A 20,462-nucleotide genomic window follows, 5' to 3' on the forward strand; every position below is an offset into this window, starting at 1 on the left:
ATCCTTATAACCATTCAGTTAACCAAACACGTACCAAGTTCATTGCGGAATGAAAATCCACCCCTTGCTCTGAGGTTATGCTGGGTAACCTAATTGTAAATTAATCAGCATAATCCCACTAGACTATTGACTCAGGTTTGTGCCAGTGACCAAATTCAGTGAAAGACACACATTATGATGTCTGCCAGGGGCATCTGGGAAAGAAACTTCCTAGATCTGATGGGAGTAGCTTTGTCTTTCCCCCTCGATATAGACAAGGTAGAGTCGGCCTCTGAGGGTCATTTCAATCACAAGGTTTTATCCTGAGGATAAAACTGACATTAATGCACAGGACAGAGACAGGAATCATAGGGTCCTTGACATTTTTGAATTGCTGAATGAAAGCATCCTTGAAGCCTTCCCAGTTTTTAAGCTTCCATTAGTACATCTTTAAAGGCCATTTGAGTTGGCTATTCTGTTCTTTGCAATGGAATGAGTCCTAAATTTTACACTCCCATTTATACTTTGTTTTTGTGGTTGTATGGATATTTCAATAGAATAGAGTTTTAGAAATAAAGTTTCTGGGTCAAAGAGCATACAGATTTTACATTTTAGTATAAATTTACAAATTATGAAGAGTTAGATTTTTTTAAAAAGACAGTTGATAGAAAATGACAAGATAGGCTGACAAGGGAATATTGAATAGTATCAAGAAAAAGGATTTTTTTTCATACTTTTCTTTGGACCTTCCCTTATCTCTCATCTTTTGTATAGCTCCCTTAACCTGCCAGGTCTCTAAATCTGCCCTCTTCTTGCGGTGAGGTGGGTGGTGCTGGTGTGGAATAGAAAATGTTTTAGAGGAAACAGGAGAATCTTTAAGTTCATTTGTTTCTGGAGAGAAGCCTGAGATATTTAGTTAAGGTAGATCTAAAGCTACCTATTTTAACATAGAGGAGTTATATATGAAATTAATTAATTTAGGCCATATGCAAACATGAAAGCAGTTCAATGAGAACTATGGAAATAAGACAGGACAACTTAGTTATGACCATATATTTAAGAGCCTTGAATGCAAGGCTAAGGAATTTGGCCTCCATCCCAGTGGAATTGACAAGGCAATATGAAGGGCTCAGGACTGGTTCCTATGAATGTGCCATCCAGAATTACAAAGGAATAGAAATTTGGTAATGGGGCATGTATCTTCCCATATTTTCCTCTTCCAAAATACCTGGTGTGGACTGTATGTTTGTGCCCCTCCCCCATGCCCACAAATTTATGTACTCAAACCTAACCCACTACAGGACAGTATTAGGAGATTGGACCTTTGCAAGGTTTAAATGGTCATAAGGCTAGAGACCCCATGATGGGATTAGCATCCTTATAAGAAGAGACTAGAGCCCTCTCTCTGCCAGGTGAGGACACAGTGAGAAGGCCCCTGTCTACAAGCCAGGAAGTGGGCCTGCACTGTTTCCCACTGCACCTTGATCTTGGACTTCCCAGCCTCCAGAACTATGAGAAGTTAATGTTTGTGGTTTAAGCCCACCCAGTCTATGGCATTTTTGGTATAACAGCCTAAACCAACTAAGACAATATCCCTTCTTCACCTTATTACTGAGGCTGTGAACATTTTCCCCTTTCAAACCTCCTCCATCTGCTCCAGGATGTCCATGCTTAGATCCCATTATATTCTTCTCCTGGATCCATACCGGATACGCACAGGAATCATGTGTTGGGACTTGTTCTCCAAACCAACTCTGTAGCCACGACTTCTATGACCTCAATGTAATAGATCTGCTCTGTAAACTGACCTGTGTTTTCACTTTCTTTCTTTTATAGTTCAAAATAGTACATTATTTGGGCTGGGATGTGGGGGTCTGGTGGTGGAAGATGGGCAATGGGCACAGATTGCCTGCAGACATCATGCCTGCAATAGCAATAAAATCCCAGTGGGAAAGCAAGAAAGATCTTAGAGAACTGGAATATATAGGTAGGTAAAATCTTGGGAAATGCAGGAAATCTGTGATTTGTACAAAAAAACAAATTCTCCATCTGGTGGTTTCCATTATCTAGCCTCACAGTTTCAGATGGACTGGAGCCAAAAAAAAAAAAGGAGACCATAGTGTCACAGCAGTAGCAATGCTTTGGGAATAAGGGCCACTGGAGCCTCCCTGACTCCGAACTAGCTGAATGACTTTGGGCAGTTGATTTGCCCTTTCTGTACCCTGATGTCATCATCATCTGTTCAAAAATGTGATGGCAATAGTGACTTCAAAGCTTATCCATGCTTATATCTTCAATGGACCACACAGAGCCTAGCAGATAGATGATCAGTAAATTCATTTGGATCAGGTTGAATGAATACCTGTGTAACCTTTCCAATTCTATCCTCATGTAATTGTTCAATTCTGTGCCCACTCTCTTACTCAGCAGTCAGTTTGAAGATAAAGTTCATAAATATTAAGTAAGGACAGTTCTTGGACACATGTGGTGTGGAACAAATTGTTTTTATTTAGATACTGTTTTCAGGCATAGGTGGAAGGCGAGGTTGACTAACGGGATAGGGTGTGGAGAGGTCCATGTGCTTAGTTGGCAGCGATGGTCTGCTGAATCCAGCTCACGTAGTTGCAGACCTTGGTGTAGACACCGGGTTTGCCTCTTTGAGCGCAGCCGGCACCCCAGGAGACAATGCCCTGGAGCTGGTTGTTGCAGACCACAGGGCCACCAGAGTCACCCTGAACAAGAGGAAAGAGACAATAAGAACTCTCAGTCACACCAAGTTGGGGGAAAGGCTCAAAGTTGTTTCTCCGTTACCCTGGGTCCGTTTTCCCAGGTTGCTGATTCTCCAGGAAGCATCTTCGCTTTTCCTGGGAATCCAACCCTCAATCTCTGTACTACATCCCCATCCTTTCTACCCCACCCCCCTCCTCCTAGCTCCTGCTCTTCTCTTAGTTGCAGGCAGGCAGGGCCAAGAAGAGGTGAGGACAGGTGAGTGCAATGCTGCCCAGCTAGCCCTGCTTTTTTTCCAGAAAGTTTCCTGGTACAGTATACCTCCTCAGCAGGGCGCCTGGGTGTGCTGTTTGCACACCATCTTCTGTGTATCTTTTTACCCTTGACCCTAACCATTAATATCTCAAAAGGAAAATTTATCATTTATCCCAAATCTCTCCCTTGTCCCTTACAATCCATCCCAGAGACAGCTTCTCAATCTGTGTTTCAGGAAAGGGAAAATATGGTGGAAATGCCTGCGGCTTGGCCAGAAGGAGTACAGAGAAACTAACCTGGCAAGAGTCCTTTCCGCCTTCCAGGAAGCCCAGACAGATCATGTTGCTGGTGATCTGGCCTGGGTAGGCTTTACGGCAAGCACTGTCAGTTAGTATGGGAGCTTTCAGACACTGCAGGACATCGGGATAATTTTCTGTTGGGCGCAAGGGTAAAAATGGAAGAATATTACCCACAGGATTCTTGGAGATTTCTTTCCCAATCTCTCCCTCCTTCCCTACTTTGCCAGTAACTTCTATTTTGGAAGAACAACTTTTATCTGGAAAGCCTTCCAGTTTTAATCAACAAGTTGTTCTCTCTGACGCTGGCATCAGTGACTCCAGATCTCAAATCTGGAGACTACCTCTTAAGCAGGTCTATACTTTAGGTGGTACCAAATCTCTCAGCCTCTGTTCTGTTTACCTCCTCGGTTTCTACTTCTTTGCAAATCACAAATCACACTTCAGCTGAACATCTATCTTTATCACAGTTCATTTTTTCTTGTGTGTTCCAGCAAAGGAATCTTCCTAAGACTCCATACATCCACAAACTATCCTCTGGGAACCTTGCCTTGAGTGACAGTTCAGACTAACTGACCCCCAATATGTCTTTCACTTCTAGGATTTTCAGACTTGGTGCTTTCGTTCCAGGTGACACTCACCCCCAAAGCTCTGGAGATTTCCCCAGCCAGAGATGAGGCACTGGGAACCAGAAGGTGCACAAGATCTTGGCAGAGAGATAGCAGACACTCGAGAGTTGAGGGTGGCAGGTGAGCTCAGTTTAATCAGCATGATGTCATTATCAATAGTGTTTGCATTGTATCTCGGGTGGCGGATGACCTTGGCCGAATTGATGAATTGTTCACCGCCCTCAGAGACTGCAATGTTGTGTTCTCCCAGACGCACCTGGATTCGGCTGGATTAGAGGATGCAAAGTTCTGTAAGTATCCAACTTGAGATTTTCCCCTTCCCCAGTTCCCCCCAGTCATAAGCATAAGCATGAACACCATCCCCTTCAAGTGTTCCCACACATAGGTAATTGTGCACGTAAGGCAGCCCTACCAGATACGGTCCAGGTTAGAGTAACTCTTAAGTGGGTGTCACTACCAGCCCGCCATCTTGTTAGAATAGCTAGATGCCTTTAGTTCCCATGACTGAACGGCACCAATACAATGATGGCAGGTTAGGTGGGAATTGATGAATATTATTCAGCACGTGCTATTCCTCCTCTGGTTGAGATTATCAGTTATTGTAGGGAGACATGGCAGGAATCAGAGACATGCCAGGATTTTAAGGGGGCAGAATGAGTTGTACTTATTTTTAACATTGTACTGGAAACTTCTTTTGGGTTTTTACCTCCATATGCCATTTTTTCCTGGTTGAGCTATAATGATTGGGACTATTTATCGATTAATGCTCTTAAGCTAGTCCTAGGTATACTTCATCACTAGCTAGTTCCCCTCCTCTGTCTCTGGTACCATCATTTGGAAGGCTATCAGGGAACTCTAAGGTTAGCTGTCCATGTAAAATTCCCTCAACGCAACATACAGTGCCTGGGGAGAATGACAAGTCTTCTAGAATCTGAATGCTCACCCCTCAAGCATAACTCTCTAGTTTACCCTGATTGTGCTTTGGCAGGGCTGGGGGCTGAGCTGATCTGGGAGAACAGATATGTGAGTATCAGTTACTTACGACTTGTAGCAGTGAGCCGCAGACACCACCCACAGGGAATTGATGAGGGAGCCGCCACAGAAGTGGTAGCCCGAGTTCAGGGACACCTGGTAGGGGACAGAGTTCCTCGGACAGGTGTAGCCCCCAACGATCTTGTCATCGTCATCAACGGGGAAAGCAACTGACAAGGAAAAGTTGGAAACTATCTGTTAAAAGATACATCTTGGAATTTCTACTTACCACTAAGTTTTTGTAGGTGAGCTAGAAAAAAGAAGATAATGTTTTCTTGTCACACATAATCAGGACGTGGTGATAACATAATTTTCCCATAATGTTTTTCCCAAAATCTTATTACTCTATCTATACCTTTGACACATACTCTACTTACACCATTATAAGTATCTAATTTGTAAGTTATGCTTTAAATTTGATAAATATACTGTTTTTCAACATATGTACCACACACACACACACACACACACACACACACCTTGATCAGAGACTCTTATATATTACATGCCCTGAACATTACTACCTAAGGATGTAAAGAATACTTTTTAGGAGGGCCTGGGTGGCTCAGTCAGTTAAGCATCTGATTCTTGGTTTTGGCTCAGGTCATGATCTCATGGTTTGCAAGTTTGAGCCCTGCATCGGGCTCTGCTGCTTGGGATTCTCTCTCTTCCTCTGTCTCTTTGCCTGCCCCTCCTCTGCTCACTCACTCACTCTCTCTTTCTCTCAAAATAAATAAATAAACATTAAAAAAAGAATACTTTTTATACAAAACTTTGTTCAGCAGACATGCAAATAAATGTTCAGTGAAGCTTTGCAGTAACCATGCTTATATTGATTTATGGTGGTTGGTATAGGACTTATTCCCGTGAAGTAAAGGGAAGGAAGCTTTTAGAAGCTCCCTAAGAATGTTCTAGCCTGGAAGGAATTGGGAGTTTGTACTTTTGTTCCCCAAATTTCTCTTTTTGGTTCTTGCATAAAATTTTCATGAAATAATTTCATAGAACATTATATTTGGTTTCCCTCTCCAATCTTTCCCCTTATTCCAATTATCTTTCTAACATTTTTCAATTTATTCAGCATTGTGAAGTTTGGCCCACTGATTTATTAAGATTTCTATGGCTCCCAAAGTCTATGATTATATTATATCCACCCTATTGTTCAAATATTTTGAAGTAATTTTGGGAAAGACATTTAGAGACTGGTGTATTGAATTTATACTCATCCAATTCGGGAAAGTTTAATAGCAAGTTTTTGATGAAATTTGGTAGTATAAAGAATAGAAACAGATATTTCTCTACGTCTTTTGATGATTAAATGATATGTTATTTTACACCAGAGAGATTTCATTAAGAAAGACATTGTAAAACCCAGCCCATAGCTTTTATTCATGAGAAATAAAGTATCTTTGCCTGTTAAAATCCTTTCGGTATAGAGGAGACTTTGGTTCTGACCCTCACAGCCTCTTCAATGAGCCCAAGACTACTCATTGTTCCCGATTATTAATTCAAAATGCAACATTTCCTTATTGTTAACTATCCTTTCCTTTTCCCTCTTCCTTCATAGATTTTATCTTGACGTTCAGGGCAATTTCTGCCTCTTTATACTTTCTACACTAATTCCTCCTGCTCACTATAATCTGTCCCCAACAAGTGAGGTTTAATTATGTATAGGTATTTGTACTATGGTAGTTTCCCCTTATCCATGGTTTTGGTTACCCTCGGTGAACCGCAGTCAGGAAGCAGATGATCTACTTTCTGATGTATCATCAGGAGCTCATTACTAGCCTAACACTATCTCACTATGCCTACATCATTCACTTCACTCTGTTTATCATGTAGGCATTTTATCATCTCACATCATCACAAGAAGAGTGAGTCAAGTAGAATAAGATATTTAGAGACAGAGATAGAGAGAAGAGCATGACACATAACTTCTATTACAGTATGATATGATTATTATATAATTGTTCTATTTTGTTATTAGTTATTGTTAATCCCTTACTGTACCTAATTTATAAGTTAAACTTTATCATAGGTACATACATATTGGAAAAAAACCATAGCATATACAGGGTTCAGTACTATCTGCGGCTTCAGGCATCCCCTGGGGTAGATGTATCCACTGCATTCATTTATTCGTAAAGACTCACCAGCAGCTCCCAGGAGAGCAAGGAAGATGAAGGTCTTCATGGTTGCTCACTGGATTTGGACTGAGAAGTGTGATGATCGCTTTTCATCTACAGGTATTTATACCCCCAGGTTTGTCATTGACACCCATGGCCATGGGTGCCAGAAAAGTGATTTGACTGGAAACTTACAAATCCAAATTTAGAATTCAATTCTATGCCAAACTGAAGATAATCAGCATCATATTTAAACATCAGCTTTTGTCTACTTTTCCAGAAAGTTATGGAAATGGAAATAATAAACCCACCTGGTGCAATTTGTTCCCCATAATAGAAAAGTACATTGGAGCAAGGTCACAGAACGGGGCTGCAAGTGTCCCGTTTCCCAGACAAAAATCTTAAGTATTTGGTTGTCTCAAGTGTGAACTTTTATCTGAGGACTCTCTTGAACACTACCCCCCTTGATGTTTAATTAATATTGGCTCTTTCAAAGTTATATAATTTTTCTTGTGGCATCTGTGGCTTTGTATAGCCACGTTAAATTTTCATTATTAATAGGGAAGCTTGTTTCCTTGAGAAAAGAAAAAAGTGTTCTGAATTGAAACCATGATCGAGGTAAACAGGAGAATGAAAGAATAACTTACTAGAAGTTACTATGTATTTTATATCTATAAAAACTTTGCATATATTAATTTAGAAACTCTCATTACAACCCTAGAAGATACCTGTTACTATCCCCACTATACATATGGGGAAACTGAGGCACACAAAATTTACAGAGGACTTGAGCAACATCACCTAGCAAGTACACGGTAGGCTCAGGATTCCAATCCAGGAAATCTGGCTTCAGAGTCTGTGCATTTAACCACTATACAACACCTCTCCACTTAGTTCATCACAATCTTGACACCAAGATAATACAGAAATTTTGACAAATGGTAATACAATTGAAATCGATGGAGTGCTTACTATGCGTCAGGCACGATGGATGGGGTTTCTATACATCAGTTCATTCAATCCTTACCAGCAGCTTTATAGGTGTTGTTATAATTTTTACCATTTTATATATGGGGACAGTGAAGCTTGGGGAAATTACATGTTTTGCTCAAAGTTTTATATTCTTGAGTGGTTAACACAGTGTTCAAACTCGAGCAGACTCATTTCAAGGATCATAAACTCTACTGTGATGCCATAAACATAACTAAGGAGAACAACCTGAACTCCACCAAATTAAAGGATGACCCTAGGGAGCAGAGAGAATTCTTAGATAAATTGAAGAAATGGGTTCCTGGAGCAGGAGTTGTCATAATTAATGAAGCATGGCAGAAGTATCCAGAATAAGTGAATCTCAGGGACCAGATTCTACTCCCACACATCTGAATGGCCTACCAGGATGTACTTCTGCTTTAGCAGATGATCGTCTCTCATGAAGTAGTTTGTTGCTTTTACATTCAAAGTTGTGCTGATATAAAGATGATTCACTAGAAGGCAGAATTTCTCAACCCCGGCACTACTGACATTTGGCGCCAGGTAATTCTGTGTTGTGGGGAACTTCCCTGAACACTGTAGGATATTTATCAGCACCCCTGGCCTTAGTTACAAGTACCACTAGCCCCTCCTCCACGTTGTGACAACCCAAATGTCTCCAGACATTGCTAAATGTTCCCTTGGGTTCAAAATCATCCCCAGCCGGGAATGACTGATCTAAGGAGAAAAGATGGGAAAGTAGCTTCTAAGGCCATAGCCATGGGTAAGTGATTTGAACTTTAGGACAATGTAGGCAGTAATCAACTACTGAATGAATGGCACATAAAGCAGGGGGCTGTCCCTCACTGATACCTAAAAATCATGGAAATTAAGGAGTAAGAGAAGGGCCAGGCCCAGAGTGAAAAAGGGAGAGCCTTCTCAACCCATCCAATTATCTTACTTTCTGTCCTTTCTGATACCTCCATGGTGAAGTGTTGGAAGTTGTGTGGTTCTGAATCACCCCTGGAACTTCCCTTGAAACTCACCAGAGACCTTAGCCCATATGAAAAGCACATCATCTTCAAAGAGTTCCCACAATAGTTGGCTCATGTGCTGCTATGCTGTAGGGAGCTCTCCCTGGTGCATTCTGGGCTTTATCACTTGGACCCCTTCTCCCTGGAAGGGGAAGTGTGAGGGTTGCCAGGTAAGAGGAGTTATCTAGACTCAACTGCAAATGCCCAAATAAACACCTGAGATAAAGGAACATGGACCCATCCAGTGGCAGCATGATGACTCTTCAGTCATCTAAAGCAGTAGTGGGGATGTGGGGAAAATGCCAAGTGATGGTTTCTGGACTTCAGGTATTCCCAAATAACTCTCACATGTGGTGCATGGAAACCATGCACACAATGCCTTTAAAAAACTTAAGTTTTGATTAAAAAATTTTTTTAATGTTTATTTATTTTTGAGACAGAGAGAGACAGAGCATGAATGGGGGAGGGTCAGAGAGAGAGGGAGACACAGAATCCAAAGCAGCCTCCAGGCTCCAAGCGGTCAGCCCAGAGCCTGACACAGGGCTCAAACCCACGAACTGCGAGATCATGACCTGAGCTGAAGTCGGACGCCTAACCGACTGAGCCACCCAGGCGCCCCAAGTTTTGATTTTAAAGTAGACTTTTTTCCTGAGCCTCTTCTCAAGCATAGATGTTGATATTTCATGTGTTGGTGAATCTTTATCTAATGCACATTAAAATGAACACATGCTGTTTGATAACATAGCTCTTTAAATAACAGTGGTCATTTGTGCGCTCCCTAAAATCACGTTGAAGACTAGTTGTTTTGTATATGTGCCGCCAAAGCAGACACATGTTGAAGACTGATCCCATAGCATCAGGCAGAGGGCCGGACAAAACGAGAGTGGGAAATCCCAAGTATTACTGGTGGTCATGGCTGTGGTGGCTGCTGGGTGTGGAAAGGGTATGGAGCAGAGTAGATCTGGATATTAACTGAGAGCGCAAAGTACGCCAAGCGGAAGATACTAGAAGAATGCTCCCTATTGAAGAGGCCAGGAGAACACGGGATCAGTGTGAGGTGTCTCTCTACATGAGCGCCATGTCGATCTTTTTCTGTAAAGTGGGTGAACAGACATGAAGAAGATATCCTTGCACGATTGTGTGGGAGCTCACACCTGTAAGATACCTTTTACTCCTGAGATACTGTGCTTCAATCATCCTGTGAAGTTGGGCCCCGGAGAACTGGGTTGAAACTTCTCAGATTCAATAGATATTCTTGTCTGCGCTTTGTGTGTGCAAAACATCTGTCCTCAATAACATCAATGAATTCTTGTTTGCAATCAACAGTGGTCATGCCACAGTGTGTGGATGTGGAGGAGGTGGGGAGTCTCCTTCCTCAGTCATGTCCGTGAAAAGAGCCACGTGCAATGTGTGGCAATGTCCACGTTCCTTTTGCCGGGCAGAGTGGGTTGGTACCTATACTTCTTTTCCTCACTTCAAGCACATGAAGGTCCAGAGGCATGTGTCTGTATTTAGTGCATCTGTATTTGTCACCCCTCTTTCCCATGCACACGGCTTAGTGGCCTTGGAGGACTATCTAAACTTGGGCCTGAATTAGGGGCTGGTTGGGCTCCAGCAAATATGTTGACATTTATATTGGCAGAAGCAAGACTCACCTGCCTCTGAAGGCAACTTTATGATCTTCTCTCTCACGGAGTCTGTTTTTCTTTTCATTTAGATGCTCCAGCCACCTTCTTGGCTAACACAACTCTAGTTACTGAGGCCATTTACTGGCTCTTTAACCGTGCCAACAGGAAGGGAAATTTTTAAATAAGAATTCCTCTCCCTGAAAAAAAGATATATTAAATTACTAAAAAAAAAACCTGAAATAAGCAATCAGGGCAACAAGAATGCAAAAAAGAACAAGGTTACAAAGTACGCTCTTGTGTCATAACCCTGATGCTAACCTGACGGTCCGTGCTAAGCTCAATTTCTTTTTTTAAAAAAAATTTTTTAACGTTTATTTATTTTTGAGACAGAGAGAGACAGAGCATGAACGGGGGAGGGTCAGAGAGAGGGAGACACAGAATCCGAAACAGGCTCCAGGCTCTGTGCTATCAGCGCCCAACATGGGGCTCGAACTCACGGACCGCGAGATCGTGACCTGAGCCGAAGTCGGCCGCTCAACCGACTGAGCCACCCAGGCGCCCCCCTCAGTTTCTAATCATTGCCATGTACGGAAAACCAGTGTTGGCAAGTAGAATGCTCTTTCTTGGTAAAGTGAACCCTGGAACCAGACAGGCTTCCTTCAGAACCCTGCTCAAGGATGGCATTAGTTTGAGGACATTTCTATTCTAGCTACATGTGATTCTCTCCATGATATTGTTTGCAGGAGTCAGCAAACATTTCCTATAAAGATCCCAATAGTAAATGTTTTAGGCTTTGCAGCCAGTACAGTCTCTGTCACAACTAGTCTTCATTGCAGCGTGAAGGCAGCCGTATACAGTACATGTGTGGTTGAGTGCAGCTACGTTCCAGTAAACCTTCTTCATTTCCTGAAACAGGCTGCAGGTCAGACTTGAACCTGGGCCATAGTCTGTTGACCCTCTCCAGAAGAGAAGGCAGAAATGAATTAAATGCCCCACATCCAGACTTAAAATTGAATGGTGATTGTTTCAATGATCAGGTGTGGCTTGAAAGAAAACTAGTGATCTTAAGAGAATTAGCTCACTGTTGACCTTCAAGTAATGCTTTCGGGAGAAAGTAAGAAGTAGGGAATTGGGGGTTTAGGGCTAGGATATCGGAATGACAGAGAACAGGGCAAAACAAAGAAGAGAATGATAGAGACAGAAACTTGTACCAAAGGATGAGAAACAATAAAATTCTGGGAGAGAAGATTTCAATCTGGCAACAGAGTTCTGGCCTTCATTCTGCCACTAGCTTCCATTTTGGGGGGTCTTTGCACATTAACATCCTCATGTATAAAATGAACACCCACAGAAAATCAGGGGGAAATAGAAGTTAACACGATCTTCGATCCACATACAAGAGTTTTGTTAAAGTGTTAACACAACTAAATTATGTCTCTGTCAGCATTCGCTTCCCACTGCTCTGTCCTAAAGATCCTTGACTTATCTTTGAAGATCCTTGACTTACCTTTCAAACAAACCACCTGTGCCTTCATTCAGGACCACGGTCTGCTAAAATAAATAGCACTACTAGTATTTTCTTGTTTCTGGATTTACTGTCCTTCAACCTACCTCCATACTGTTTTACCAGAGTGGTCCTTCTAAAATTCAAATGGATCATGTCATTTTCCTGCTTAAATCTCTTCAATAGCTCCATATTGATGTTGGGATGCATTTAAGGTCTTGGGCATGGCATTGAAGCCTATGAACCTGGACACTCTTCACTATTTCACACCTCTGTGCCTTTCCCACTTGCCTCCCAGTTTAACACCCACTCATTCTCTAGGTCTCTAATCAGAGAGAATCCTGATGAACCTCACCTGCACTCTCTAGCTCAAATCAGGCCTTCTTGAGTTTTCTTGTCAGCTTCTACTTTTATAACATTTACTTCCAATTATATATAAATTGTGTGAGTATCTATCCGTGTAGTGTTGATTGTTTAAAATTCCTGAGGGCACAACTGATGGCTGATTTGCTTACCATTCTGCCTCAAAGCCAACATGTATCTGACACATAGTAATTGTTCAGCAAATTACTGCTGAATGGGGTTACCTCCCTGACTTCTTCGCTCGCAAACTCCAATTCATCCATTAAAATTTACCTTGACATCATCTCTCCTTAGAGTTAACCTCTGACATTTATCTATGCCCACCCCTAACTCTACCCCCACGCTGCCTCTGACTTGACAGATAAGTCTGTTACCTTTCTGCACTCTTTTAAATAAAGCCTTGTGTATATTGCTGTTATAACTTCTGGATTTTCTTGTAAACGTTTATTTTTTGTCTATTTCCTCAACTAGATTATGATCTCCTGAAACAAATATTTTGTATTTAAGTTCTCAGTCTGTAGCTCTGTCTCTGGCACAGAGTAGATGCTTCAGTTTCTCTTCGCCACATCAGATGCTTGGGCCCCGTCTATAACATCCCACCAAAGGTCTTCCAGCCTCTATTGGAGAAAGGAGATCCCAGTACCTTCTCAACCATCCAGTTGGAAAGTTTTTCCTTGTGTTGAGCCAGAAGATTGTTTAGAGCTTTTAACCATTTTTTCTTAATCTTGTCCCTTGGTAATAGAAGATCAGGAGACTCATAATAAACGGTAAGTGATCAGGGGTCACAGCCAGCAGAAGATTATGGGTTTTAAATAGTAAACAGGAGAAGCAAGATAAGGCAAGTTTCGAACCCAACAGAGTTTCCCTGTCCCTATTTGTAGCAGGAGCAAATCTCAAAAGGCAACCTCAAAAGTTGCCTCATGTTACTAGAAAAATAGCATGCCAGAACTAAAAGTTGAAGCTATGTGCTAGCCTCTTTATACACAATGAACCAGAACTTGTTCTTAGAAAAAAAATAAACTGGTACAGGACTAGATTGCTTACAGATTTGGCTTACACTCATCTCCTTCAAAAAGCCTTCTCCAACTTCGGCAATCCCCGAACAACTGTTTTTCTGCATGTCCTTCAAATGCTGCTGAACACGGATTATACCCTACCATTTTACGATTAGTGAAACGTCATACAGGAGTATTTTAGCTGCTTCATCTCACTATTGGCTCTGTCTCACCACCTAGAATATTCACACACACAAAACCAAAGACGTATACCCCATAGGTTTTGTTATTTATCATTTTATTTCCCCTTCCACACAGCACCCATTGCAATCAGGACTCTTCAGTAGAGCCACAATCAATGGCTGTTTGGTGACCAGAACATAGTAGGAGGCCAGTCCCCCTTCAGGCAGACTCTTGAATGCTGAGGGAGAGCATCAGGTTGTAGTTCTGAAGACCGGGGTCCTGGGGAGATGAGAGGGTGGCGATGAGAACATGTGCGCACCTGGGGATGATTAAAGGGGCCCCCTCCCTCCTCCTTCAAGAGAGGAAATATCGAGAAGCATGTGGTGGGCCATCAGGAATCACTGCTGCTTCAGGCCAGAGGAGCTCACCTTTAAGGTGCTTTGCAAAGACTGGCAGGTGAGAAAGGGTTTTGTGGGGAAGGAAGAGAAAGAAACTGATTAACATATGTGTATTATCTAGACATGGTGGTATTAAATATGTGCGGGTCTTTGTATATCAATTATACCTCAATGAAGCTGTTAAAAAATAAATAACGTCATAGAGAACAATATGCAGAAATTTTTTTAAAGAAATTTTTTAAAAAGATACAGCCTGTGACCTTAAAAATCTCGAACTCAGCAGGAAGACAGGTACACGCATGCCAATAATGTGTTAGTATAGGAGGGAAGAAAGGAAAAATCTCAGACTTTTAGAACAAGGAAATTGGCATTGCTTCCTGGAGAACAGGGTGGGGGGTGGGGGAAGAGAAATACAAATGGTTCAGAAAAGTCCAAGCAAGTCAAGTACATGTTCACTAGCTGCAGCCATCACCCTGCATTGATCCTGACCTATGTCTAGAGCATAAGGGGAGAGACAAGGCCCCGAGGCCTCCCCACACCCACCGCCAACCTGAAGTGCATCGAATTATTCCCCAAGCAATCTGTGAAGTGAAACATCTTTGCTGTCAGAGGACTAGTGCTTTGCATTGTATCTGTGCAGGAAGGAGGCCTGGTGCAGGTGACAGAGATTCTGCCAAGTGAAGAGGGTGTTCCCAAGAAAGGGGGTGTTGGCACCCAAGTGGGGTGAGGAGAGCAGCCTGGTACAGGCCGTTGAAGCCCCAGCAGGTTGAGAAGGGTGTCCATACTGGGCAGGACGTGCGCCATGTCGGGTATCAGACGCTGGACTGAGGTGAGGAGGATTCCAACGTGGAGAGGACTCTTTGGCACAGGCTGTTGGTTCCCAAGCAGGGTGAGGGGGGCGTGTGCCAGCGAGAGAAGGTTGGGGTTGCAGTGGACAATTGGGTCCATACAAGGAGACTGATCAAATACGTAAATCTGTTGAGAACAGGAGCCAGTTTTCTCAGTACTGGATAAAGGAATTGCGAATACAGAAAGAACACTAGAGTGAACCTTAGAGTACTGAAATTAGAACTGGAATTACTGGTGTAAATTTATGGCTTTTCAATACATGTACATGGATAGAGAGTTAAAGATACATGTTAATGTGTGTGCATTCGTGTGTGTTCCCTAGGCTCTGTCCACTGATGATGTAGAAGTACTGTCCCCTCAAAAGCCGAGATCTAGTGCCCATCTCTTGTTTTCTGAACACCGTTATCCACTTAAAGGAACCAGGGCTCTTTGGAGAAATAGCTGATTCCAAGATGGGAGCAGGGAAAGCACAGGATGAGCCTAGAATATATTCTTGTGCTATACTATAAGGAAATCCTCAAATACCCATCGTCCTCGGGGCCCTGACAACAAGGCTAGTTTAAAAAGGGAAACAATACTTTCACTTCCAAATCTTTGGACAATGCTCGATAAACATTGGAAAATTATCATAACTATCCTTTAAAATAAAAATTAGTACTAATACATAAATAAACTTTAAAATGGGGGCGTGCTCGAGTGGCTCAGTTGATTAAGCATCCGACTCTTGGTTTCGGCTCAGGTCGTGATCTCACGGTACATGGGTTCGAGCCCCACATGGGGTTCTGTGCTGACAGTACAGAGCCCACTTGGGACTTTCTCTCTCTCTCTCTCCCCCTCTCTCTGCCTCTCCCTGGCTCACATGCTCTTTCTCTTTCTCAAAAGAAATAAACTTAAAAAAATTAGTACTGAAGCTCACCTCATGCCAGCCAAATTCATTTTTTTATCATTCCCATTTCAGCCTTGTATTGTATCCTGATGCCCTGCCCTCAATTTCTGTAAGCCGCAAGTACAAATATACCAGTGCCAACCATACCACACTGGGAAACAATTTTTTAATGGTTAGACTCACATGTGATCTCTTACCATTTTTCCATTGCATCCATGTATTCATTCATTCATTCAAGTATGTGTTAATTACCTGCAAAGTGTTCAGTATTGTGATAAGGGGGCGGCAGGGGTGGGGGTGGGGGTGGGGGGAGACTCTGGAAGGTCCTAGCAGGGCAAACATCTGGTTGGAAGCTTATCCTGAACGGCTCATACTGTTTTAGAGTTAAACAGAGGGTAGGAGATCAGTATTTGAGACTCTCCCTTTATCCAGGTTTCAGAGATGAGGAAATGAGAAGGTGAGTAGATGAAATGATTTAGCCATATAAAAACCAATTATATTTTAACCTTCCGAAAAACATACACTAAACCTCTCCAAACTCAATGTTGTCTAAAAGCATATCCTGGGGCACCTGGGTAGCTCTGTCAGTTAAGTGGCCGACTTCAGCTCAGGTCATGATCTCGCAATTCAGAAGTTCAAGCCCCGCATGGGGCTCTGTGTGGACCACTCAGAGCCTGGAGCCTGCTTTGGGTTCTGTGTCTCCCTCTCTCTGCTCATCCCCTGCTTACACACACACTCTCACTCTCTCTCTCTCTCTCTCTCTCTCTCTCTCAAAAATAAATAAACATTAATAAATAAATTAAAAAGTAAATAACAAAAAAAGCATGTCATATTGCTCCTATGAGTCTAGAAACATTTTGAGGATGAGAATATTGCCTTTCTCGCCAATGTTTGTTGGACAAACTGAAATTCTGTGTGCTCTGTGCTCCCCTGGGCCCAGGAGTAAGGACTGGAGGCAGCAGGTGGAGAGGAGGTTAATGTGCCCCTGTGACCTCTAGGAGGAGCTGTGACTTCACCAAAATTCCCGAGGCTGGTCTGGAAGAAGGAAGGGGAATGGGAAGGAGGCTTAAGAAGGAAGCAAATGCTCTGGCAGCAGGGTTTCCTCCTGGTTCTGCTTGGGACATGGTACCTGAACAGCCTAGATGCGAAAATCTAGTCCAGGCTGCACTTCTCCAACCTCAATAGCATCGCGTCTGCGGTCCCCGTGGCCCCTGTCCCTCAGGACCTTTTGTTACTCTCCAGTGCTTCCCCTGTATGTGTGGGTGCCATGTTCAGGCTCGGCACCCCAAGTAGGCGAGATGCTTTCCGGGGGCACGGCTTGCAGCATATTTCTGTCATAACCTCGTCAGCACCCACTGACGGTGCTTCCTACCCAGTTAGCATTAAATTCCTGTGTCTTAAAATGAGTGCAGCTGGCTCCAGGGAAAGGTTCTGGAAGCCAAGCAAGGTGGCCTCTGAGTTAAATCAGGATGGGGCTTGCGTGGGTTTCTCCTGGCTCCCTGAGAGGTGGTGGGGGCGGCGGGGGAGGGGGGGTTCACCTGTCCAAGGGGAAGGGATGTGTGTTTGAGTGGAGGAGGTGCTGTTAAGCAGAAAGAGGAAGGAAAGACTCAGTTATTCATTGGGGAGGGGAGGAAGCTACTGACAATGACAAAAAAAAGCAACTGCGAGAAACCTCCTCAAGGCAGAGGGGGGATGGGCCTTTCCTCCACCTAGGGACCTGCATCCAAACCCATGGGGGGGGGGGGGGGGGGGGGGAGAGGAAACGTGAGCTGTAGAACCAACAGGGGCAGTGACCTCCCAAGCAAACCCTCTGTCAGGGCCACGGACACACATGCAGAAGACAGGAACCTGAGCAGAGAGTCACTGGGTCCCTTCTGTCAGACACTGCGATGAGCTGCCAGCCCCTCTGCTGTGTGGTCCTTTGTGTCCTCGGGGCAAGTGAGTCTGGGAACAGTTGGGACATCTCTGTCCTCGGGTTTCTAGCTTCTCTCATGGAGCTGCTTCCCAAGACGCTCTAAATTTGTTTTCTTGCTCCCACAGTCCCCGTGGATACTGTAGTTACCCAGACACCAAAACACCTGGTCGCAGCGACAGGGAGTAAGGGGACCCTGAAGTGCGAACAACGTCTGGGACATAACGCTATGTACTGGTACAAACAGAGTGCTCAGAGGCCACCGAAGCTCATGTTTGCCTACAACTATAAGGAACTCGCCGAAAATGACAGTGTCCCCAGTCGCTTCACACCCGAGTGCTCAGACAGCTCCCACCTGCACCTTCACGTGGCCGCCCTACAGCCAGAGGACTCCGCCGTGTATCTCTGTGCGAGCAGCAAGGACACAGCCCCGCACAGCCAACGGCTCCCCGTGCACAAACTTCCTGGGTGCAGCCGGGGAGCCGTGGGGGCGACCACGGCTCAGCTCGACATCTCCGGTGGGACCCCAGACAGACAGAAACCCCAGGCCACGACGTGCCGGTCGGTTCGCTGGATGCGGCAAGGCCCAGTTCCCTGCACAGACGCCCACAGCCTGTGGCCTGGCTCTGCCCGGGGCCAGACTGTGCCCGCGGCTGAGTGCGGGACGGAAAGGGTCCACCTCCAGTTCCTCCGGTAGCTTCCGATCGATCGGCACGTGGCCCCGGGGACTCTTTCAGGAGACACGCTGCACTCTGGCCGCGGCGGCCCTGCCAAGCCTCCTGCCAATGCGTACCTTTCTCTGCCTGTTCCTTCCACCCAGGTGAGACCCTGGATCTCAGCCCTGGTCCCAGCTCCCAACGCGCTCCGAGCCCCTTTGCAGAACATCTGCTTGCCTCACCACAGGGCCCTGTCAGTCCCTACCACTGAGGATAGTGGCTCCCTCGTGAGGTTCGGATCGCTGTCCTCGAGGCCACTCTCTGCTGCACACCCGGGGACTCAGCTCTACGCAGGCTCCTCTTCCTCTCGGGGTTTCACACTTTGAGGCTGGATTCTTTTTCCTTCTGTCCCTTTAATCCTAATTCTTCAGGTCTCCACATCCTGCGTTATCAGCCAGAGAGCCTGAGGCCCTGGAGCGTTGCCCACAACAGGCAGGAAGGGGAGAAGGCCCCCCAGCATTTCAGAGCAGGACCATATACTCGGGGTTCTGTGCTGAACCCCATATTTTCTGGCATCGCCCCTTGCAATGGCCCCAGTGCTGCACACACCTTGGGACCCCAAGGGCTGAGCGGAGCCCTGTGTCCTGGGGAGTCCGATGCCCGCACTGACACAAAGGCTCCCTCCTCTCTCCTGTAGGGGGCGCTCCAGGGGGAAGTGGGCGTTGCAGGAAATGTAATGCCTCAGTCAGACTGACTAGGAACCATGGGAGCTCAGAATTCTCCTCCTGTTTCTGATGCCCAGAAGCCTGTTCTAGGAGAGAACTCATTCCTTCCCAATCCCGTCATGGATTCCTGGCTCTTATGTTGGGTGAGTTTTAGTCTCTTGGAAGCAGGTGAATCTTTGGGAATTTCTCATCTTGGATTTACCTGAGGCTCTTTCAAACCATTTCCTTATTCAATCTCTGGCTTCTTTCTCCTCCCTCAGGACACACAGAACCTGAAGTCAGGGAGACCCCCAGCCACCAGGTCACAGAGATGGGGACGAGAGTAATCCTGAGATGTGACCCAATTTATGGGTTCTGTACATTGGTACAGACAGATCCTGGGACAGAAAGTGGAGTTTCTAGTTTTATTCTACAAGGATAATCTCTTGGAGAAGTCTGAAACAATCAAGGATCGATCCTCAGGTCAAAGACCTGATGGATCATTCTCCACTCTGCGGATCCAGCCCACAGAGCTGGGAGATTCAGCCATGTACCTCTGTGCCAGCAGCTCAGCCACAGCCTTGCACAGACACCTCCAGCCTGCACACAAACCCTCATGTATCTGCCTCTTTTCCAGCTACCAGAATGCTTTTGCTGCCCAAGAAAGTCTGATTTGACTTGTTTTTTCAGCTGTTTCCAAATAGATATCTGAAATTTAATCACCAAAGTAGTTTATCTTTGGCAGGAATGGCCAGGGAGCATTTTTTGCCAAATTTTTATAGACACTACAGGGCTTGACTGTGGCCTCCAAAGATGGGAGCGTTGTTGCCCAGGAAAAAACCATCACATGGCCTATGTCTTCTCTTTACTTCCTTTTGCATCTTGGATTTTGTTTTGTTTTAGTAGCTTAGAAAAAACCATTTTAACTCATAGAATCAGAAATGGTTATCGAGGAAGGGCTTTAGTATTTCCGTAAGAGTATAGAGGATTTCCAACAGTGAATCTTCAGAAGGACGTGCAGTTCAGCATAAGGGCCTGGACTGTCGAGTCTTTCCCAGTAAGTACTTGATGCATTTGGGGAAATGCTGTTAACTCACATGAGAATGAGTTAAGAGAACAGTAACAATGGAGTCCGCTATTGGGACAAGGCCAACAGAGGTCTAAACCAGTGAGAGAACCACCAGAATATAGCAGGACAGGGCAGGATCGAATTCAGCAGCAAAAATCAAGTAGCATCTAGAAGCAGAGCATGAATGAACTTGTCACCCTGAACTTGACATGGGGCATCCAGATTAACTTCCTGGGTTTTGAGTAAGATCTCAGTGTTCTTGAAGGCCTGG

General features: G+C 44.5%; 1 protein-coding gene and 1 gene segment (V, D, J or C); one reads left to right on the top strand and one right to left on the bottom strand.

Annotated features, from left to right (window-relative positions):
- Nucleotides 1-2,507: 2,507 nt before the first annotated feature.
- On the bottom strand, nt 2,508-6,406 carry LOC125930480 (serine protease 1). Its single transcript, XM_049642307.1, has 5 exons — nt 6,377-6,406; nt 4,929-5,113; nt 3,899-4,152; nt 3,258-3,394; nt 2,508-2,711 (listed from the first exon to the last, which is right to left on the bottom strand). Exons 1-5 carry the CDS (start codon nt 6,404-6,406, stop codon nt 2,562-2,564), a joined length of 756 nt encoding a protein of 251 aa, XP_049498264.1. The 3' UTR covers nt 2,508-2,561.
- An 11,006-nt stretch (nt 6,407-17,412) lies between these two features.
- Nucleotides 17,413-18,571, top strand: LOC125930224 (T cell receptor beta variable 4-2-like). The segment is given in 2 exon segments: nt 17,413-17,788; nt 17,891-18,571. Coding segments are annotated over 2 exon segments (618 nt in total).
- Nucleotides 18,572-20,462: the final 1,891 nt, after the last annotated feature.

The sequence above is a fragment of the Panthera uncia genome, chromosome A2, assembly GCF_023721935.1.
Source record: "Panthera uncia isolate 11264 chromosome A2, Puncia_PCG_1.0, whole genome shotgun sequence".
NCBI classification, from domain to species: Eukaryota; Metazoa; Chordata; class Mammalia; order Carnivora; family Felidae; genus Panthera; species Panthera uncia.